The 23,929-nt window shown below is 38.2% G+C and overlaps 1 protein-coding gene across 2 annotated transcripts in view; it reads right to left on the reverse strand.

Moving 5' to 3' along the window:
* Window positions 1–11,389: 11,389 nt before the first annotated feature.
* TRMT1L (tRNA methyltransferase 1L) overlaps window positions 11,390–23,929 on the reverse strand; it is a 53,743-nt gene continuing 41,203 nt past the window's right edge. For both annotated transcript variants that reach the window (XM_082702974.1, XM_082702975.1), the window contains exons 11-15: window positions 16,395–16,473; window positions 14,802–14,968; window positions 14,226–14,288; window positions 12,704–12,830; window positions 11,390–12,600 (exon numbers count right to left, since the gene is read on the reverse strand). In XM_082702974.1, coding sequence (XP_082559100.1) covers window positions 12,348–12,600; window positions 12,704–12,830; window positions 14,226–14,288; window positions 14,802–14,968; window positions 16,395–16,473 — 689 coding nt within the window. In that variant the 3' untranslated portion in view covers window positions 11,390–12,347. The remainder of the gene's footprint in view (window positions 12,601–12,703; window positions 12,831–14,225; window positions 14,289–14,801; window positions 14,969–16,394; window positions 16,474–23,929) is intronic.

Genomic DNA, 23,929 nt, shown 5'->3' on the forward strand with positions numbered 1-23,929 from the left:
GTGTATGTGTTTCTCTCTGTTGGTATGGGAGGATGTAAACTCTGCGTCGTTAGTGAATTCGTTAGATGTGTAATTCTTTGCAAAATATAATAGGTATTTGGTAGAGCACTGAGTGTAGTGTGTGTGTGTGTGTGTGTGTGTGTGTGTGTGTGTGTGTGGTGGGTGGGTACTCTTTACCATCACCACCAACCCAAGGTTTTGTAACTCTTTATCTAAGTAACTTGTATACCCACTCTTTCAATTGAAGAACAAAAGGCTCACCAAATGAGGTAAGGGCCTTTAAGATACATTATCATTTTAAAATTTATTATAGTAAAATATACATAACCAAATTTATCATTTGATAAATCAGTTGCATTAAGTACATTCACAGTGTTGTGTACATCACTGCTATCTAGTTTCACAACTTTAAATTCATCATCCCAAACAAACTCTGGATTCATTAAACAGTAACTCCCCATTCCTTTCCCCACCCTCATCCCTCAAGCCCTTGGTAACCTTTATTGTTTCTCTCTTTGAAGTTGACTATCTTAGGCACCTTTTATAAGTGGAGTCATGTAATATTTGTCCTTTGTGTCTGTCTTATTTCATTTAGCATGTTTTTAAGGTTCATCCATGTTGTATATTTATGTTGTATTTTGTTTATCCATTTATCTTTGGATGGACTAAGATTGATGGACACTTTTTGCTGTTCGAATAATGCTACTTGTACATTTTTGTACAAGTATCTGTTTGAGTCCCTGTTTCAAATTCTTTGAGTATATACCTAGAAGCACAGTTGCTGGAATATACAGTAATTCTATGTTTAATTTTTTGAGAAACCCCAAACCATTTTCCCCAGGGCCTGCACGGTTTTATATTCTCACCAGCAGTGTACTGGGATTCCAGTTTCTCCACATTCCCACCAACACTTGGTATTTGTTTGTTTTTTAATAGTTACCCCAATGAGGGTAAAGTGTTATTTCATTGTGGTTTTGATTTACATTTCCCTAAAAGCTTGTGATTCTAATCTTTTCATATGCTTATTGGCTGTTTGTGTATCTTCTGTGGAAAAATGTTCATATCTTGCTCATTTTTAATTGGGTGGTGATTTGTTGAATTGTGGAGTTTTTTAATCTATTATCAGATATACGATGTAGAAATACTTTGTCCCATCCTGTGGGTTGCTTATTTATTCTCTTGGTAGTGTCCTTTGGTGCACAAAATTTCTAATTTTGATGAAGTCTAGTTTGCCTATTTGTGTTGTTTTCATTGTTGCCTATGCTTTTTGTGTCCTGCCTATCCAAGAAAGCATTATCAAATCAGTGTTAGGAACGTCTTATATATGTTTTCTTCTAAGAGTTTTATTTATAGATTTAGCTATTATATGTAGGTATTTGATCCATTTTGAGTTTTGTGCATGGTAAAAGGAAAGGATTCAGCTTTGTTGTTTGCTTTTGGATATCCAGTTTTTCCAGCACCGTTTGTTGAAAAGACTGCCATTTTCCCATTACATTGTCTTGGCAGTCTTACTTGAGATTAGTTGACTGTATATGTGAGGGTTTATTTCTGGGCTCTGTATTCCACCTGGTCTATATATATGATTGTCCTTTTGCCAGTACCACACTGTTTTGATTACTGTAGCTTTGTTGTAAGTTTTACATTATAATTTAAAATTCTTTGAACCCTGTGAAGGTCATGTTTCCCTCGTACATTTTAGGAAATTGAGGGTCAGGATTCTGATTTAAATATCTAAACATGAAATAATTGAAATGCTAGATGAGAAAAGGTGTCTTTTTAAAATCCCCTCACATTTCTACTTAGAAATACTTGCTTTTATAAAAATAAAATAGAAACATAGTTATAAGAAAGGAATATTTGCATGCAGTTGTTGTCACTATAAAAATTACTTCCTTGAGAACACTTCTAAATTAACAGAGTCAGGCCTCTGAAAATCTGTTCTTCCATAAAAATGATGAGAACACTGTGAAAGTTGTCAAAATTAAATTTTTCAGAACTCTGAAACTGAACTAAAGGCTTTCAGTAATCTGAATATTTATCAGTAATAAAAACTGTAAGTTCCATAGCATTAGAGATTGCTCTACCTTTTCCCCCTACTTCTGGATAGCCTTGAAAAGGAATAGCCTTGCAACTATGGTAGCAGTGAAAAATCTGCAGCCTTGGAACCCCTGGAATGGGCTTAAAGCTCCCTAAAAAGCCCATCCCAGAGAATCATCACTATTTGACTTGTCTGGTCCTTCACTGAATAGCTCAAGTCCCTGAACTTGTCTTTATTTGATCTAACTCTGCCTGTGTGTACAGAGCTCTATCTACAGCCTGTTTGTTAAAAATAGCTTCAGTTGTTCAGCATTAGCAGTGTTTCGAGGCAGTGATACCAATTGGGACTAAAAAGAAGGTGGCCAAAAAAATAACAGGAAAAGCTGAGGAATGACATGTTCGTGTAGGACTTTGAAAAGCTTCAGCATATTCCTGTGAATATCGAAGGCTGCATGCATGTGCAAGGCCATATGCATCCCCAAGGGGGAGAAGAAGTCGTCACTGATTGTACCTGTGGCACAACATGAGCCTCTGCAAGCAGGAAGTGAATACTAAGGTCGAGTTGGGAAAAAACAAAACAAAACTACATGTTGTGGGTTGGAGGCCTATCCCAACACGTTTCCAGAGCACTTCAACAGGGCCGAGGGAGTTATGCCATTGTTTCAAGGCATTTAAGCATTAGCATTAGCTGACCTCTAAATTAATGAAGTAGAATATAGTGATCACACACAGCAAGAATGCAGTGTGTTATAAGAATTAATCCAGGAAGGTCACCCGACCTGCATTGTTTTAAATGTCTAGTTTTCAACACAAATTTACAACATATGTGAAGAAGTAGGAAAGAGTGAAGATACCCAGATGTTGGACTTACTAAACAAAGACTTTAAGTTCGTGTCTAAAAACATGTCCAAGGAACTAAAAGAAACCATATCTTAATAAGTAGATATGAGAACAAATGAGAATAACAGTAAAGAGGTAGAAATTATGGTAAAACCACCATAGAGAAATTCTGGATTGAAATAATATAGTGAAATAAATTCATAGAAAATCCTGGGTGTCTGGCTGGCTTAATCAGTAAAGCATGTGACTCTTTTTTTTTTTTTTTTTTTTTAATTCAGGTCTTTTTTTTTTTATTTTTTAAAGATTTTATTTATTTATCAGAGAGAGAGAGTGGGAGAGAGCGAGCACAGGCAGACAGAATGGCAGGCAGAGGCAGAGGGAGAAGCAGGCTCCCTGCTGAGCAAGGAGCCCGATGCGGGACTCAATCCCAGGACGCTGGGATCATGACCTGAGCCGAAGGCAGCTGCTTAACCAACTGAGCCACCCAGGCGTCCCAAGCATGGGACTCTTGATATCGGGTTTGTGAGTTCAAGCCCCACATTGTGCATAGAGCTTACCTAAAAAAATTAAAAACAGAAGGGCTAACAGATTTGAACTGGTAGAAATATTCAACAAATGAGAACACAGTCCAGGGACGCCTGGGTGGCTCAGTTGGTTAAGCAGCTGCCTTCGGCTCAGGTCATGATCCCGGTGTCCTGGGATCGAGTCCCACATCGGGCTCCTTGCTCCGCAGGGAGCCTGCTTCTCCCTCTGACTCTGCCTGCCACTCTGTCTGCCTGTGCTCACTCTCGCTCTCTCTCTATGACTAAATAAATAAAATCTTAAAAAAAAAAATTAAAAAAAAAATGAGAACACAGTCCAATTGAGAGTATCCTATCAGAAAAAGAAGGGGAGAATGCTGCAGAGACCTGTGGGACACCCATCAAGTGCATAATGAGAGTCCTAGAAGGAGAGGAAGAAGAGGGGCTCAAAACTCATTATTTTAAGAAATTGTTAAAAAATTTAAAAATTTGATGAAAACAATCTGCATATCAAAGAAGCTCAACAAATGCTAAATAAATAAGACTCTTGTAAGCAGCAAGAGGAAAGTAATTAATCACATACAAGGGATCTTTAATACAACTAATAGCTTCCTTATGAGAAGTCAGAGGCCAGAAGGTAGTGAATGACAGACATTTAGAGTCATGAAAGAAAAAGTCAACTAAGGGGGTACCTGGGTGATTCAGTCGGTTAAGCCACTGCATTCAGCTCAGGTCATGATCCCAGAGTCGTGAGATTGAGCCCAACATCAGGATCCCTGCTCAGCAAGGTGTTTGCTTCTTCCTTTCCCTCTGGCCCTCCCCAGGTGTCCCAGAGATGAATTATATTTTATAATGATAAAAGAGTTCACCAGGAAAACGTAATAATTATAAACATATTCAAACAACAGGACCTTAAAATCCATCAACGATGCAAAAACTGGCATAATTGAAGGGAGAGATTGACAATAATAGTTGAAGATGTTAATACCTGTTGTCATGGGGGACAGTTCACCTGGGCAGAACATCAGCAAGGAAAGAGAAGACTTGAACAACACATAGTAAAACGAAGTAGACCTAACATACTTGTAGCATACTTCACATGACGATAGCAGAACACGTGGAATGATCTCCAGTGTGGACAGGTTTACATCAAACAAGTCTTGGTAAACTTAAAAAAATACACATGCAGGTACACAACATAGCAGCGTACAGACTGGCTATAATGGAGTGAATTTAGAAATAATAGCAGAAGGAAATTTGGTTAACTCACAAATGGAAATTAAACAGTACTCCTAAAAAATACCAGAAAAAGTAAAAAAATAAACTAGGAATACTTCAAAGTGAATGAAATGAAGATGTGGCATTCTCAAACTTACAGAACAAAGCTAAAGCAGTGCTTAGAGGGAAATTTATAGCTGTGGATATGTATATGAACAGAAGATCTCAACATAACCTTCTACCTTAAAACTGTAAAGAGCTAAAGTTGCTTCCAGCTTAAATATTTAATGATGCATTCTTTTTTTTTTTAAGGTTTTATTTATTCATTTGACAGAGATCACAAGAAGGCAGAGAGGCAGGCAGAGAGAGAGAGAGAGGAGGAAGCAGGCTCCCCACTGAGCAGAGAGCCTGACGGGCTCGATCCCAGGACCCTGGGATCATGACCCAAGCCGAAGGCAGAGGCTTTAACCCACCGAGCCACCCAGGCGCCCCTTAGTGATGCATTCTTACACTTACAAATAGAATGTCTTTATATCACAGGTGATTTGTTTATTTGGTGTAAAACTTAAGACCCTTTTGAATATAACTATTCATTTCCTTCCTATTAAATTCTCCCCTAGTTGCTCTACTTTTGGAAATTTAAAGCTAGAAATCGAAATTTTCTAATTATAATTAGGAGTTGACTTCAGAAGTAAATTAGTTGTATATCTAAACTGGTTATTTTAGCAGATTGTAATTGGAGAGTTCTGTTCAGTTTAAGTCACGCTAAATTGTACACCCCTCAAAATCTTAAGTGATTTTTCTTTCATTATATATATAACATTTGCTACCAATTTCTACTTTATTTATTTAAATTTTTAAAGATTTTATTTATTTATTCGACAGAGAGAGATCCAAGTAGGCAGAGAGACAGGCAGAGATAGAGAGGAGGAAGCAGGCTCCCTGCTGAGCACAGAGCCCGATGCGGGACTCGATCCCAGGACCCTGAGATCATGACCTGAGCCGAAGGCAGCGGCTTAACCCACTGAGCCACCCAGGCGCCCCCAATTTCTACTTTAGATGGCTGTATTAGTTTGCTAGAGCTGTCATAACAAGTATCACATTACATCAAAATTTATTTTCTTACAGTTCTGGAGGCTTGAAATCCAAGACCAAAAGTGGTGGTGTTTCTTTAGAGGCCTCTCTCCTTGGCTTATATATGGCATTTTCTTCCCTTGTCTTCACATGTTTCCCCGTGCATGTATATGTCATAAGATACCAGTCGTATCCGATCAGGGCCCAACCTCAAAGACCTCATTTAATCCAAACTACCTCTTTAAATAACCCTATTTCCACATTCTGATGTACTCAGGGTAAGATTTAAACATGTTTTGGAGGTGCCTGGGTGGCTCAGTGGGTTAAGCCGCTGCCTTCGGCTCGGGTCATGATCTCGGGGTCCTGGGATCGAGTCCCGCGCCGGGCTCTCTGCTCAGCAGGGGGCCTGCTTCCCTTCCTCTCTATCAGCCTGCTTCTCTGCCTACTTGTTATCTCTGTCTGTCAGATAAATAAATAAAATCTTAAAAAGTCTGTCAGATAAATAAATAAAATCTTAAAAAAAATAAACATGTTTTGGAGAGATAAATATTATTATGGGCTTAGACACAATTTAGACAATTCCTAAGGTAAAGATGAAAGCATACTATATTCTAAATTAATCTCTTAGCAAAAAATAAGATAGCTAAATTTTATTTGGTGACCAGTAATAAAAATACACTGAAGGAGGTACTGTTTAAATGGCAAAAGATATTTGCTAAAAATATACTTCTCTTTAGTCTGTGGATTAAAATGTAAACTGCCCAGTTTAAACCAAACCCCACTAAGATGATGCCAAAGGAATAATTTTTCTTAAATGAATAAATTTGACAGGTCAAAGGCAAGGATTGTTGAGATAGATGGTAGATGTTAGTTATCAGCACATTGGGAAGTTAGGTGTTCTTACACGGATGATGAACAGTTGATGGTTACTGATGTATAGAATGAAACAAGATCGGGTGCCTGGGTGGCTCAGTGGGTTAAGCCTCTGCCTTCACTTCAGGTCATGATCTCAGGGTCCTGGGATCGAGCCCCGCATCGGGCGCATCGGGCTATCTGCTCAGCGGGGAGCCTGCTTCCTCCTCTCTCTCTCTCTGCTTGCTTGTGCTCTCTCTCTCTCAAATAAATGAATAAAATCTTAAAAAAAAAAAAAGATAAAAACATCACAAAAGGCTTAACGATTGGAGACTTTGCCTTACTGGAAAGACTAGTGTGGAAAATGGGCGTGAAAATGAGGTAGGTTAATGGTGTGTCTAAGGAGTATTGGGACCCACAGAAACTTTCCTTTACTACCAGATCACGATTCACTGATCCAGCCAAAGAGGAGCAGTAAGTTCTCTACAGAAAATAAACCAGAGCTGCGTGAGACTTGGGATACGAGCATAGTGGAGACGGTCTCATAATTATGGTGCGATGATTGCTCCCTTTTAACAGAAAGTCCCCAGAATGCTGCCATTGTAGTTTGCAGTGATTTTGCTATTAGTCAAAAATAACTATCCTGGGAGAAAATGGAAATGAAACTGAAGTGCATCTGCATAGATAATTAATGAGTATAAAATACAGTGGTTCAAAGGGTTTCAGTTAGAAAAGATACAGTAGGTCAGTGGTTAACTATAATTTTGTAATCTGTACCAGAATTTTCTATAGGACTGCCTTTGGTGAAGTTACATTTAAACTTTCATGTATGTATTTCCTTTACTAAAGACAAATCACCAAGTGGCTGAAAGCCTTGGCACTGAGGTCATCCTGATGATACTGGATCCTGGCTCTTCCACTTGCCAGTTTTAGAACACCATTGGGTAAATGAATCTTGCTTAGCCTTGCTATAAATTATAGGATATAATCTGTGTAAAAACAACACTGTGTCATTCTAAGTCTCATATGAATATATAAGGTATTGCAATTAATATGCCACTTAGGAAATATTTTTGCTTGGCAAATCTTATTCTCTGGCCTACATGATCTAGAACTCTCCTTCCATTTCAGTTGCATGAAGTAGGTTGAAGGAAGTTTGCAGTTTGGGGTTCATATACACAGTTTATTCACATTTTAAAGTTAACAGTTTTATCTCCTCTTCAGAGCTAGTAAAGGATCTTGGGCTAGAAGAGGGGTTGGTGCTTTCTGGGTGGGGAAAGGAGGGTGGCCGCAAAGAAAGGGTCATGTCATGCTGCTGGGGAGGACACGGCGCTACAGACAAACGGAGACTTTTTTTTTTTTAAAGATGTTCAGTCTTTAACCTCTCGTGGGCTTTTGTTAATTCCCTGAGGGAAAGTCAGTCTCCATCGAGACTAAAACTGTGAGATGTTCACTTGCAACCTCCTCTGTAGCTTTAAGGCTGAGCTACTTGAAACTGCTCCTGTAAATGGCCTGGATTTGCTATGTTGCTCTCTTTCAAGCCAGAGTAGAGACACTGGTCAGGAAACAGAAGCATTTCTTTTTCTTTCTTTTCTTTCTTTCTTTCTTTCTTTTCTTTCTTTCTTTCTTTCTTTCTTTCTTTCTTTCTTTCTTTCTTTCTTTCTTTCTTTTTTTTTTTTTTTTTTTTTTAAAGATTTTATTTATCAGAGAGGGAGAGGATGCACACAAACAGGGGGAGCAGCAGAGGAAAAGGGAGAAGCAGACTCTCCACTGAGCGGGGAGCCAGATGCAGAACTCGATCCCAGGACCCTGGGACCATGACCTGAGCCGAAGGCAGATGCTTAACCAACTGAGCCACCCAGGTCCCCCAAACAGCAGTACTCTGAGAACTGGAATGAGAATTTGGGGAAGGTTTGGATGAATGAGTTTCCTAAATTCCTGACTTCACGGAGCCTCACTTAAAATGGAAGAAACCCCTTGGATGTCTGGTGCTTTGGCAGGTGACCCCTAACCTCACTTTAAGGAGTTTCCTTGAAAAAGCTATTCATTTGCCTGCAGGATAGAGTCAGATTCCTGCGTGTCCTTGGAACAAGTACAAAGTGTGATCTGAAAAAATGCTGTCTTGATCAAATATACTAATGATACATGGAATATGCCTGTGTAAATAAATTATGTTGGATCTTGCAGGAACCTAATTTTAATTGGGTTAAATTATCGGTATGAATATACTTGTACCAGAAATTTTGGTTCAGTTTGTCAGCTGGAACAGCAGGATGTTACTGTTTACTTGGTTGAAAGAAAAACTCAGCACTGGCTCATCTAAATTAGAGGTAAGATGCTAGAAATTCTTTAATCTAATGTAGAGAAAGGAAATCAAATATTTACAGGAATGTTGGGGAGGATGTATTATATTATAGGTATCTCCTCACCTATTGTCTTACTATATGTCTTCGGAGAGCCTGGTCATCTCTTTACACAGGTACTGGGAAATGTGAACAGAGCTTCCTTGAAAAGCTTTCTAGTATGTCGACTGGCCAGGGACGTCTGTGGAAGAGGCTTCTGTTGAAACGGACATCCTCATTCACTGGCCATTGCCCAGGCAGCACTCTGTCAGAAACCTAGTTCCCTTACCTGCTAGGCCAGAAAGGTGGACATAATTTTAGTTACTGTAATAGGCAGTAAAAGACTGACCAGATGATCAGTATAGTCTGACAGTGATTTTTTTTGACCTTGGCTAATTGATCATGTGAGCCAAAGGGCCAGAGTGGTTTAATTTATATAACTGAAAACTACCGGTCTGATCTGAGCCTATTACTATGTTTTAAAAATTATTTAAAAAAAAATTTAAGTTCAATTAATATGAAACGTATTCTTAGTTTCAGAGGTAGAGTACAGTGATTCATCAGTCTTTTATAACAGCCAGTGTTCATTACATCACGTGCCCTTAATGTCGTCACCCAGTTACCCCATCGCCCACACCCACTTCTCCCTCCAGCAGCCCTGTTTGTTTCCTATGATTTAGGGTCTCTTAACAGTTTGTCTCCCTTTCCAATTTTGTCATGTTTTTTCTCTTCCTCTATAATCCTGTTGTTTTTTAAATTACATGTATGAGTTAGATATATGATCATTATCTCTCTCTGATTGTCTTACTCCGCTTAGTATAATCCCCTCTAGTTCCATCCATGTCATCTCAAATGGCAGGATTTCATTTTTTGATGGCTGAGTAGTAGTCTATTGTGTGTGTGTGTGTGTGTTTATGTGTATATACACATTATGGTTTCACACACACACACACACACACACACACACACACACACTCCTTTACCCATTCATCTGTTGGACATCTGGAGCCATTATATTAGTCATTATCCCTTAGCAATTCCCAGGCCTGATGTAATTCATATTCCTAGAGCACTGTGGTGAAGCACCCTGCCGTAACCCCACAAGGATGTAATATCTATCTTCCTCTTAGCTTTCTTCAAAGTAACTTGTGACCATTTACCAGAGCAGTTATGCACAGAGGAAAGAAATTCCTAGGCCTTTAGGATTACTAAACTGGTCTCCAGTTCTGCTTTCTGGAAACCAGAATAGGATACGTTTATTCAGAGCAGAATCTGACTGAACTCAAGTGATAAATGGAGTTTTAACACAATTCCACCACCCTGGCTCCAAACCCATTTCTTTCCTTCTCCTGCTATATCCTGAGTGTATGGTTAGTAGTAATGTAAGTGACTAGCAGAGTCAGCCTACTGATTTCCTGATGGTAGAGTAAAAACTGCTTTCTTGTGTTAATCAGATTTTAATGGAGGGATGTAATTCATGTTCACCTGACAATGCAGTCAGCATTTGTGTGCCCCAGGCTACTACAGTTGTTATGGAAGTGAACAAAGTGCTAATGTAGCATTACTTGGAATTTTAAAATTATTTCCTCTTTAGGTTGATGCATTACCTTAACAGACTTACTAACTACTTCCCACGGCAGTTTCTTTGGAAAATTTCCCTGTGTATGTGAAATTAATACAGACATTTTTAAAATAATAGTAATTAATATATTCTGATATCACATTAGGCACCTAGCCTAAACCCCAGCTTTATCACTGATCAAAATGTTATGCTGATAAGCATTTAGCAAGCGGAGACTGATACTCAGTTTAATAATATGTAGTAAATCAGATGGTCAAAGTGTTGGTTTACATTCTGGATTTATAGTAATTTTTAACTATATAAACAAAAATAATAACTTTATTTTTGTGCTCATTTGTGAGTAATAATTTGAACTGGCAAGAATTAGTTTTTTTATGGTCATTAGAGAAAATAACTTGCACTTCACCTATACCTTTATTTTAGTAAAACATGATTCTGTTAATGGGAGAAAAGAAAAAAAAAATACCCAGCTGTAACTACGCTGTAATAAGGAGATTTTTTTTTTTTTTTTAAATTTCTGCTAATATACTATGTTAACCTTGTTAACCTCACTCCCTGGATTTTTGTATATGTGTTATGGGTGGTTTTTGTTTTTGTTTTTTTTAAGATTTCATTTATCTGAGAGTGAGCAAGCATAAGCGGGGAGGGAGGTGTGTGTGTGAGAGGGAGAAGCAGGCTCCTGGCTGAGCCCAGTGTGTGGCTGGATCCCAGGACCCGGGATCAAGACCTGAGCTGAAGGCTTCACTGATGAGGCACCCGGGCACCTTTCAGTTCTAACTCCCTCTTCCATCCCCGAAGCCAGTAATACTTGTAAGAAGTTACTTCCTCTCAGAAGTACTTCAGGGTAAATACGATTAAGTCCTTGAGACAAAAAATCTAAACTTTATACCAAATTCTTTTATATCAAAACTCTTACATTCACATGAAGCAAGAACAGTATTTATTAATGGAGTTTCCACTAATTTTCATAGTCCTGTTAGCCTGGGCTACTTGTTATACAAAAAAAGGAAGCACATACACACACCCGAAAACAAATCTATCCCTCCCCCCACCAAAAAAATCCTCACTTCATAAGTTCATAAGGTGACAAGTTTTACTTCTGAGAGGTAGCACAACCAAGCAAATGAATATTGTACGTGCGCTAACTGAGGCACTTGAGATCACCCCATTTAATTTACAGCAAAACCTCTCCTCTTCAGAATTTCAGTGCTTACGAAGAATTACTGTATTAGAACAATGGTCTCAATTTACTTGACAAAATCTTACTGACTTGATCCTCTAGACCTTAACTTGGAAGAAAAATGTATTTCTATCTCAGGCAAGAATTTAGATTCTCAAAAGCTACCGATAAAAGATCAGTGTGGAAAGAAGTATGATTTCTTAAAATTGGGAACATATTTTAGCTTTGTAATTGTGAAATCGCATTAGTGATCATGAAAAAACATTGTTCTGTTCAGGGTAATTTCATATGTAAAAGGCTCCTGGCTTCATTTTGTGAGCTACAAACAGAAAAAGATATGAATCAGCTTAAGTAGACATGTGATTAAGAACAGTAAAGGATGGCTTCCATAACAGACATAAAATTGCTAACACTTTGCAAGTGGAAGTTTTCTGAGTTACTAAATGGTAGGGTGATCTCAGTCATAAACTTGGCTTCATATGAAATGTTTTCATTAAAATTTTCAGTTTTCTTTACAGTAAGAAAAACCTGGAAAGCATAGCTCCCAAACTAGCTAAGTTAGAAACTGCTAATTTTCTGAATGAAAACAGCACTGTTTTTATTTTTACACCACTGAGTTGAAAGAATAGAAAAAGAGCTACAGTTGGTATAGAGAACTCTTAGGCCATCTATACAGACATCTGAGTAACTCTTCTCTACATTTACCATCTTCTGCAACTGCTTGCTTCTGCTTTGTCATTCACAGACATTTCAACCCTGTCAGCTACTGTATCTTCGGAGGCTGACTGGACATGGCCCTCCGACTGTCCTCCAGTGTAGGTAGGGGTGCTGTACTTTAAAAGGATCGATTTAAACTGCATCAGAGGCGCGTCTGTACGAACACCCATGGGGTCAAAATGAGTTCGGCTTACTCGAAAGCCTGCTTGAGAAAGATAGCACAAAAACTTTTTTAACCTGCAGAAGGAAAGGAAAAAAAGAGAGATTTTGTACCTTACTTAAATCACAATGTCATTAAAATAGCAAATATACATTTTGCCATCCACTGGCTTTGTCTTACTTTGGCATATTCATTCCTTTAATGCTGTGTCTGTGGATGTTGTAATAAAAGGGAGGATGTTCAGAACTGACATCAGTCTTTGGCCTTTTAGCTGAAGTTGTGATTGTTTCATTACCTTTTCTCTTTCCTGAAACATACATATATACACAAAATCAGATACGATACCTTTATAATGACTTTTTGGCCTGATATTTTCTATCATGAAAGGTTTAAATGTTAATCAGTTTTAGAATAATTTTAGAGCTATAGAATAACTATAGAGATGAGTCTAATTCCCTTAATCTGTACATAAAAAAGGCTCAGAGACTTTAAATATTTTTAGAACTTAGGTTTTACTTTAGAACTTACGTTTTACCTTTCTTTAAAAAAGATTTAAGACACCTCTGCTGAAGGTGAGTAGCTTGGCTGAATTTATACAATGAACAGAAGTACAACGATGCTCTTAAATCTAATGCTTTTTGCAATGTACAATAATACCTTTAACCTCCGACAGAGAAATTAAGTAGAAGAGATCATTTTTAGAAAATCAGTTGAAGATGCCAACTGAAAGTGACTGGTGGGAAGAGCATATAGTAGTTATTAAACTCAAGTTATTAAACTCTTTCTAAATATATATGTGTATATATACACACACACAGTGTGTGTGCGCGCGTGTGTGTGTATAAAGATTTATTGGGGGGAGAGAGCAGCGTGAGGGGCTGAGAGAGCATCTCCAGCAGACTTCCTGCTGAGCATGGATGGAGCCTGACACGGGGCTTGATCTCATGACCCTGAAATCATAACCTGAGCTGACACCAAGAGTCAACGCTTGACTGACTGTACCACCCAGAAGCCCCTAAGTTGTCTTTTTAAAAAGCAAAACAAAACCTTAGACTTTACAGCACTGACATTATAAATCTTAAAATCCTTTTGAAAGGAATCTGCAATGCCTAATACAACCATATTTTGAAGTGCACATATCTCAAATTGTGAGAAGGGCCATATAGTATATTCTTACAGCTAAGGAACAAAGTCTTCTAGTTAATGAATGGAATTCTTATAAACCATATGTTAAGGGGTGCTTGGGCCCCGTCAGTTAAGTGTCTGCTTTTGGCTCAGGTCGTCATCTTCGGGTCCTGGGACTGAGCCCTGCATCAGGCTTCCTGCTCAGCAGTGAGTCTGCTGCTCTCTCTCCCTCTGCTCATTCTCTCAAATAATTAAAATCTTTAAAAAAAATCATGCTGATGAGAAAATTTAAAAGAATAATTTGGTCTTAGTTTGGTTCACATGGTTCTTCAAAGTCTTACAGTTCCTTCAAGGGGGATCACTACATATTAGAGATGTGAACAAGTGCATGTTAATAGAAATTCTGAACAGTGCAAAGGACAGATAAACAAGTTTTACTATAACTGTATTGTCTGTATAATAAAAAGGCATTTTAGAGTACGGCACCAAAGCAATCTGTTCTCTTCCTGCCCTTTTACTATCTGCACTTTTGCACTGATAAATATTTACATACACACACATATACATACATACTTACCTTGTGCAATGTAGTTATCTGTTGTGGTATCGTCTGTAGTTTTAATAAACACACCATATTCTTCTAAAAGCAAATAGGAAAGGAAAATATTTTACAGACTAACATTAGCAATTTGAAGTTTAAATAAAAGCTTAGTAAGTTCTATCCACATTGTTTTTATGAAATACATGAGATTCTTTGGTAAACAGACTGTAAGAATTAGATTTTTTAACTGTGTAACAGTAATTGCTACTTCTAATGACTTACGAGAATACTAGAATGTCTAATAGTCCCATTCTTGTATCAACAGCCTGATAAAACTACAAAAGCCTATTTACACTAAAGAGAAAATAAAGGACAAAATAGCCTTAATGAGTAATAAGTATAAACAACCTTCGTGTCTCTATGGCTATTATGTAAATTTCTGGCCACACTAATCTCAATTACCTAAGGTTTCTCCTTCTAGAAACAAGATAGAGGCTAATAAAATCACAACAGACTTTTAGTTTTTTTAATCTACTAAAATTAGAGAAAAATACATATTTGTATCTTCATAAAACCATTATTCATTTCAGGCCCTGAATACAAATTAGTCACCTTGCTTGTTGGGATTTGAAGGTGCATGAACTGAAAACTGACTTTGAGGAGTACACTCTGATTCAAAGATTAATGTCTTTATTAGGGTTTGAATGTCATCTAAACCATGGTGAAAAGATTCAAAGAGCATTCTTTTGAGGAATCCAGTATTGAAAAGGGAACTTGACCTGAAAAAAAGAAAAAATATGGAGAAATGGGTATGAAAAATGTCTATTAAAAAAGTATAATTTAACTATGAGATATATTATTAGTTATAGGATGGAGAAAATGGTGAAATTAAAAAAAAATTATGATTTAATTTAAAATTATTTTCTGTTTTTCCCACTCCTTTTATCATGTTAGTTCTCTAATGGGATTAGTCATGGGAATTTCATTCAAAGTAAATCAACAAAGGATTTACTGAACCCTCATGTAAGGTGTAAGGTGTAGAGCCCTGTGGTACATGGGGACACGGAGGGGAAACCAAAGTAGAAAATAGTGTTTGCCATGTAACAGCCTATAAATCTAGACAGACACATAGTGTGATACAGAAGTTTTCACAATGCATCTTCCTGTCAGTAAAATCTTAATCCAATGTGTATATGTAGGGCGGAGTGGGCAGGAGGAGATATAGGAGGAGCATCAGATGTTGTAATGGTGATTCATTAAAAACATGGCACAAGGGTAAGTCTGATTTGCTTCCCATTTGAGAAGCACAGGTGGAACAGACAGAATCTAAATTCCAAGTCAGATAAACCTAGATTTTCATGCTGGCTCCACCACTTACTACCTACGGAGCTGGAGTAATTAGTGCTTTTGAGTCCCTTATTCCTCATTATAAAATAGGAAATAAAACTTCTCAGACTTGTTTTGGGAACTAATGAGATGACACACATAAAATCCTTAGTCTGAGGTGTATCCTCAATGAATGAAAGTTATTATCATTAGGTTAGCAAATATATATGAAAGGATATATCATTTTAAAGTGTCAAATGAGGGGCGCCTGGGTGGCTCAGTGGGTTAAGCCGCTGCCTTCGGCTCAGGTCATGATCTCAGGGTCCTGGGATCGAGTCCCGCATGGGGCTCTCTGCTCAGCAGGGAGCCCACTTCCTCCTCTCTCTCTCTCTGCCTGCCTCTCCGACTACTTGTGATTTCTCTCTGTCAAATAAATAAATAAAATCTTTAAAAAAAAAATAAATAAAGTGTCAAATGAATTACCAATGTAAGATTTACTAAAATGGAACTGAGAATCTTGGGTTAAAGCATTAAGAGAGACTTCAAAGAACACAACTGAATCGGAGCTGGAGAAAGGGGAAGAGACTGCATAAGAGTAAAGACATGAACAATGGTTTTTAATGAGGAAATCCTACGACATGGTTTAGTGAAAAACAATGGTTCTAAGTGTACTGGTCGTTGACCCTCATGATTGTGTGACTGGCTTGCTGTTACTGCCCAATATGAGAGAAGACTATCGCATTTTGCTAGTTTGGAAAAGATCTAAATTTACAGTTTGAAGTACATTTTCTATCAAATGTGTATTGCCTCTGAACCACTATAAAGTTGAAAAATCCCAAGTTGGGGACCATCTGTATATTATTAGGCTTAAGCACATACCATAGAGGTCCAAGTTCTATTGCGGTCTTTCCCGGCATGCTTCCGTGACAGTTGCAGGGCAGCTGTCTATATGGGTTTTCTGAAAATATTATAAAAAGAAAAATCAAAGGAGAAATGATATTGTAAATAGTAACTTAAATTTATAATAATTTGCAGCCACTACATAATGAGGATCTACTATGTGCCAGGTATTATGCTGAGTATTTTACACACATTTAAAAATTTTAATCCTTACAACTCTCTGAAGCAGGTACTGTTAAAATCTCAATTATCCAGATCAGAGAATTAAAGCTTAAGAGAGGTCACAGAAATCTGTGTCAGATGGCTTATAAGAGGCATTACTTTTACTAGCTTTTTTCATCACTATGCTACGTGAAATAATTTCAGTAGGAGAAAATCCTTAGAAGTCCACAAGATACCCATTTAAAATCAGCTGATGGGAGGTATAATTTACATGCAATAAAATGTATACATGTTATGTGAAAAGGTTGATGAGTTTTAACAAATGGATATAACCATGTAACTAACATCCCATCAAAATAAAGACATTTCGGGCGCCTGGGTGGCTCAGTGGGTTAAGCCGCTGCCTTCGGCTCGGGTCATGATCTCAGGGTCCTGGGATCGAGTCCCGCATCGGGCTCTCTGCTCAGAGGGGAGCCTGCTTCCTCCTCTCTCTCTCTGCCTGCCTCTCTGCCTACTTGTGATCTCTCTCTGTCAAATAAATAAATAAAATCTTTAAAAAAAAAAATAAAGACATTTCTCATTAGTTGCTTCTTCTGCAATGGGAAGAAAACAAGTTACTCCCTAGACTTGATTCAGCCTATATTCAGCCCTATTACTCCCTAGGCTTGATTCTAGCCTATATTCAGCCCCCAAAATATAGACTAGAAGAATCGTAATTCAGTTTAAAGAACAATGAGAGGCCTTATATAACCCCAAGGAAATTGGAGAAATTGGACAAGTACTAGCATTATTCTTAGTTTCCCAAATGGGCTACTATGAACTGTTCAGTTCCCTAAGCCCTAGATTAGCATTATTTTAAATCATGCTCACTCACTAACTTCCCTCAGGCCATTCTTGGGTTATTCACTTTCTTGAAATGGCCTGATCTGATCAATCAGTCCTAGATATATCCACAATTCAGAATTATGGTGGGAGGGACATAGGTCTATAGCCATGCTATTGGACATCACTGTTATTCAAGGTGATTAAATGGGTAATGCACAGATGTGAGATCTTTAGATTTATTTGAAGGCTTCTTCCCTCACTGTTTTTACTAGATCTATTTTTCAGTATTATTTAACTCTAAGCCTTAAAGAATGTTATCATCAACATTGGATTCATTAAGAACTATGTTCCTCAAACATTATGTGAATATATCCAAGAAGTCTTCCCTCAAACCATTAAATAAGTAAATTATAAAACTATAGTCAGTATTACCCCAATTAGGACAATTTATATTTACAGTTCTGTCAGTTACACCTACTTACCACAGGTAGGCAGCACACACATGAATTTTTATTAGTCAGTTTGTTTCCTGATGCATTTATAAAATGCTCCCATTGTATCAATGTATGTTTTTTCCTAAACCTCTTGCCTAGGATTTCTCAGTGTTAGGCCAGCAATAGCAAATTTCCTCTTTGACAGGTCAGAACTATCATTTCAAGTCACCAGGAGCAAAAAATGAAAGGGTATATACCATGTCATCAGTATATAGGCTATGAAGACAATTCCAGATGAGGATTAAAAAAATACTCGGAGACTTCTATTTAAATGCAATAGATTGAACAGGTATGTTCTCTCTTCTATCCTTTAAAGCATTATTAAAATGAGAACAAAGAATAAAAGTCAAACCCAAGGATAAAATGGGAGCAGAGGTAACAAAAGATAGTAAGAGATGTCAATAAAATTTTCGAAGTGGAAATAAGGTACACAAGAGGATAGATGATTTAACAGGCCAGACAATGCTAAAGCTAAGCCTGAAATGGGCAGACAGTCTACCGATAACACAAGTAAGACCTCTAGTGCTGTGGGACCCCAGAAAGACCTAAGAATGGAAGGTACTGATCATCTTGGAAGATGGGTATGGGGCAGTAGTGCAAAAAAGAAGCCTGGCTGAAAATTTTTAAGGAGTTTGATTAAGACCTTTAAGATTTCTTTAATATCCACAATCAGACTTCTGTGCTTCCTCATTCCAAAAAATGAAGTTAATCTTAGGTGAGGCTGAACCATGGAGGACCTGGAACCAGAGGCATCAGTCACAGTTGAGAGATTTATGAAAAGAGAGGGATTAAGTAAAAGACATCATAAATGGTAAGACCTTCTAAGTCTCCTTTCCCAGCATGGCTCTAGAAAGCTGATGGAAGATTCAAAGATTACTCTAGAAAAACTTACCAATATAAGAGAAAAACCCTAATATATTCATTTTCATCTGGGGGATTCCCTTGTGAAAGGGCAGACTAGTGCCTTCTCATTGGAGTAAAATATATCAGTCTATAAGCCCTGACTCCAGTGCTTCCAAAAAACTTGCAGTGTGGAGAGATAACCAAGGACCATTAGACATTCGAGATGTACCATGACAGAGAACAAAATTACAACACAGAAAGAAATTGTTAGGAAACAGAAGAACTAAAACAAAATAACAGAAACAACAATACAAAACTGAACTGAAAAAATCTTCTCTCCCTTAAATAAAAATATGCCCAATTATAACCAATATTCTTAAAGAGCTATGATCTGATTAAAAGGAGAGTTGGAAAATAACAATCAGGGAAATCTATAAAGTAGAACCAAATGCCCATGAAATGAAAAAGACTGTCCAACTGGGGCCATATTCTACTATGGACTCTTCAGATCACTTAAGTCCCAGAAGAGTTATTTTAAATCACGCTCTCTCACTAACTTCCCTCAGGCCATTCTTGGGTCATCATTCACTTTCTTGGAATTCCCCTACTGGGTATTTCCTTAAAGAATAGTAAAACACTGGGCGCCTGGGTGGCTCAGTGGGTTAAAGCCTCTGCCTTCGGCTCAGGTCATGATCCCAGGGTCCTGGGATCAAGCCCCGCATCGGGCTCTCTGCTCAGCAGGGAGTCTGCTTCCCCCTCTGTCTCTCTCTGCCTGCCTCTCTGCCTACCTGTGATCTCTGTCTGCCAAACAAATAATCTTAAAAAAAAAAAAAAAGAATAGTAACACACTAATCTGAAAAGATACATGCACCCTTATACTTACTGCAGCATTACTTAGAATAGCCAAGATATGGAAGCAACCTAAGCGTCCATCAACAGATGAATGGATAAGGAAAATGTGGTATTTATATATATTCTTGCACAACGGAACATTATGCAGCCATAAAAAGGATAAGATTGTACCATTTAAGACAACAAGAATGGACCTAGAGGGTATTAAGCTAAGTGAAATAAGTCAGATTGAGAAAGACAAATACCATATGATTCCACTGAAGTGGAATCTAAAAAAATTTTTAAAAACCCCACCAATGAATAAACAAACAAAAAGCAGAGTTAGACCCATAAATACCGAGAAAAACTGATGTTTGCCAGAGGGAAGGGAGGATGGTTGAAGGGGAAAGGGAGATATAGTCCTCCAGTTAGGGAATAAGTAAATCATGGGAATAAAAGTCACAGCGTAAGAAATACAATCAGTGATACTGTAATACTGATGTAATGGGACAGACGGTAGCTATACTTGTGGCATAATGTAGAAATTTGTCAAGATCACTAAGTTGTACACCTAAAAAAATAACATTGTGTGTCAACTATACTCAAAAAAGAAAAATTGAAAAAAAAATGTGGTATATATGTGATAGAATATCATTCAGCCATTAAAAAGAGGGAAACCTTGCAATTTGTGACAACGTGAATGAACCTTAACGGCATTATACTTACTGAAATCAGAGAAAGAAATACTTTATGATCTCACTATACGTGAAATCTGAAAAAGTTCAACTCATAGTAACAGAATAGATTGGTATTTACCAAGACCCAGGGGTGGGGGAAATGAAGAGATGTTGGTAAAAGACTATAAACCTTCAGTTAAAAGATGATGTGGGGATCTAATAATATACAATGTGATTATAACAATGCTTGATTGTATCATTGAGATTTACTAGAGAGAGTAAATCTTAAGTATTCTTATTACACACACACACACACATGAAAGGAACTGTGAGGTCATGAAAGCATTAACCATTCATACTGTGGGAGTTCACTATACATGTACATGAAATCAGTGATACGCATTGTACACCTTAAAGAGTTCTTGTCAATTATATCTGAATAAAGCTGGTAAAAACATAGTAAGTTCCAAAGGAAGGACCTCGCCTCTGAAAGAAAAGAAAGAATACAAGAGTTAAGAGAAAAAATTTTCCAGGGCTGGATTAAGAGGACCCTAAGCTTACCTTATCCCATGGGTACAGTTAGAGAACACTTACGTATCACAAATAACCCAGAACACAACCCGGAGACTGGCAGAACAAACTCCACAACAAAAGGAAGAGAAGATGGGGCGCCTGGGTGGCTCAGTGGGTTAATGCCTCTGCCTTCGGCTCAGGTCATGATCCCAGGGTCCTGGGATCAAGACATACATCGGGCTCTCTGCTCAGTGGAGAGCCTGCTTCCCCCTCTCTCTCTGCCTGCCTCTCTGCCTAGTTGTGATCTCTGTCTGTCAAATAAATAAATAAAATCCTTAAAAAAAAAAAAAAGGTAGAGAAGAGGCCACACTGAAGAGGGTAGGAAGGGCAGAAATGTGGTGGAGAGCAAACCAGCATCCTCGTTGGACATGGGGAGGGAGCACTGGAGTGGAAATGGGAGAGAAACATTCTCCTACTGGGAGCTCACACAGGGAAGAGAGATACCTATAACATCTGGCTTTGAAAGGGAGAGGGGGGCTGAATTTCATGAGTTTTAGAACCAGTGGGGCTTAACGCCTGGCATTTTGAAAATCAGGAGGCTCAGTTCTGGGAAAGCCTGGAGGGCAACAGGAAGTTCAGACCCTGCCCATAAAGAGCCAGCCTGACAAAGCCCCCAGACATTCAGCAAAGAAGCAGCAATTTGAAAAATGCCCGGGACAGTGGGGAGGGAGAGTAGTTTACTCATTTCAGATCATGTTCTAGAGGGGCAGGGATTGCTAAGGGACTTCTCTAGGACATATTCCAAAAAAGGGAAAAAAAATCTTTTCCCCCTTTGAATCCCATGAATCCCTATCCCATGAATACTCTATTCAGCAAGGCTATCATTCAAAACAGAAGGTCAGATAGAGTTTCTCAGACAAACAAAAGCTGAAGGAGTTCATGACCACTGAGCCAGCCATACAAGAGATGTTAAAGGGGACTCTTGAGAAGACCGGACTGTAAATAAGAGTAAGAGATGTAGGAAACACCAAACCAATAAAAGCATATCTTTAAGGGGCGCCTGGGTGGCTCAGTGGGTTAAAGCCTCTGCCTTCGCTCTGGTCATGATCCCAGGTACCTGCGATCAAGCCCCGCATCGGGCTCTCTGCTCAGCAGGAAGCCTACTTCCTCCTCTCTCTGCCTGCCTCTTGCCTACTTGTGATCTCCGTCAAATTAATAAATAAAATCTTTTTAAAAAAAAGCATATCTTTAAAAATATAAGTATATCTTAGGGGCGCCGGGGGGAGTGCTCGGTGGGTTAAGCCTCTGCCTTTCGTCATGAGGTCATGGTCTCAGGGTCCTGGGACTGAGTCCCGCATCAGGCTCTCTGCAGAGCAGGGAGCCTGCTTCCCCCTCTATCTCTGCCTGCTGCTCTGCCTACTTGTGATCTCTCTCTCTGTCAAATAAATAAAGTCTATCTAACTATCTATCTATATCTTTAAAAATCAGTCAAGGGATTCACAAAATAAAAAAAACATAAAATATGACACTATATAGCTAAAATAGTGGAGAGAGAGGAGTAAAGAATGGGTTCAAACTTAAATGACCATCAATTTAATATAGACTGCTATATGCAGAAGATGTTTATACAGATCTAATGATGACCACTAATCAAAAACCACTAATAGATATGCAAAGAATAAAGAGAAAGGAATCCAAATATATCACTAGAGACAGTAAATTATGAAAAAGAGCAAGAGAAGGACCAGAGAAGTACAAAACAACTACAAAACAAGTACCAAAATGGCAATAAATACAAAATCTATTAATAATTACTTTCAATGTAAATGGACTAAGTTCTCCAATCAAATGAAATAGGGTGATGGAATCGTTAAAAAAATGAGATCTATATGCTGCCTACAAGACTCATTTCAGACCTAAAGACACATGCCAATTGAAAGTGAGGCGATGTAGAACATTTATCTTGTAAACAGATGTCAAAAGAAAGCTGGTGTAGGGGCGGCTGGGTGGCTCAGTGGGTTAAAGCCTCTGCCTTTGGCTCAGGTCATGATCCCAGGGTCCTGGGATCGAGCCCCGCATCGGGCTGTCTGCTCCGCGGAGAGCCTGCTTCCTCCTCTCTCTCTTTCTGCCTGCCTCTCTGCCTACTTGTGATCTCTGTCTGTCAAATAAATAAATAAATAAATAAATAAAATCTAAAAAAAAAAAAAAGAAAGCTGGTGTAGCAATATTTGTATTGAACAAAACAATTTAAAACAAAAACTGTAACAAGAGACACAGAATACTACATAATAATAAAGGGGACAATCCAAAAAGAAGATACAATAATTGTAAATATTTATGCAACCAACATGGGAGTACCCAAATACATAAAACAATAACATAAAGGAATGGGGCACCTGGGTGGCTCAGTGGGTTAAAGCCTCTGCCTTTGGCTCAGGTCATGATCCTAAGGTCCTGGGATCGAGCCCTGCATTGGGCTCTCTGCTCAGCGGGGAGCCTGCTTCCTCCTCTCTCTCTCTCTCTCTCTGCCTGCCTCTCTGCCTACTTGTGATCTGTCAAATAAATAAATAAACAAAATCTTAAAAAAAAAATAAAGGAACTGATAGTAATACAGTAATAGTAGGAGACTTCAACATCCCACTTACATCAATGGACAGATCGTACAAACAACAAATATATTAGGAAACCAAATCTAAATCCAACATATAGTCAAAGCATCATTCATCATTATCAAGTGGGATTTGTTGCCAGTATTGCAAAGATGATTCAATATTCACTAATCAATATGGTATATCACATCAACAAAAGAAAGGATAAAAACCATATGATCATTTTAATAGATGCAGAAAAAGCAACTGACAAAGTACAGCGTCCATTCATGATAAAAACCCTCAACACAGTAGGTTTAGAGGAAACATTCCTCAACATAATACAGGCCTTACATGAAAAACCCACAGCTAACACCATACTCAGTGGGGGAAAAACTGGTTTTCCCCTCAGGTCAAAAACAAGACAAAAGGGTACCAGCTCTTGCCATTTTCGTTCAACAGAGTAATGGAAGTCCTAGTCACAGCAATCGGACAACAAAAAGAAATGAAAGGTATTGAAATTGGTATGGAAGAAATCAAACTGTCACTATTTGCAGATGACAGGATACTCTACATAGAAA

Source organism: Mustela nivalis, assembly GCF_964662115.1.
Source record: "Mustela nivalis genome assembly, chromosome: 16".
Taxonomy (NCBI): Eukaryota; Metazoa; Chordata; class Mammalia; order Carnivora; family Mustelidae; genus Mustela; species Mustela nivalis.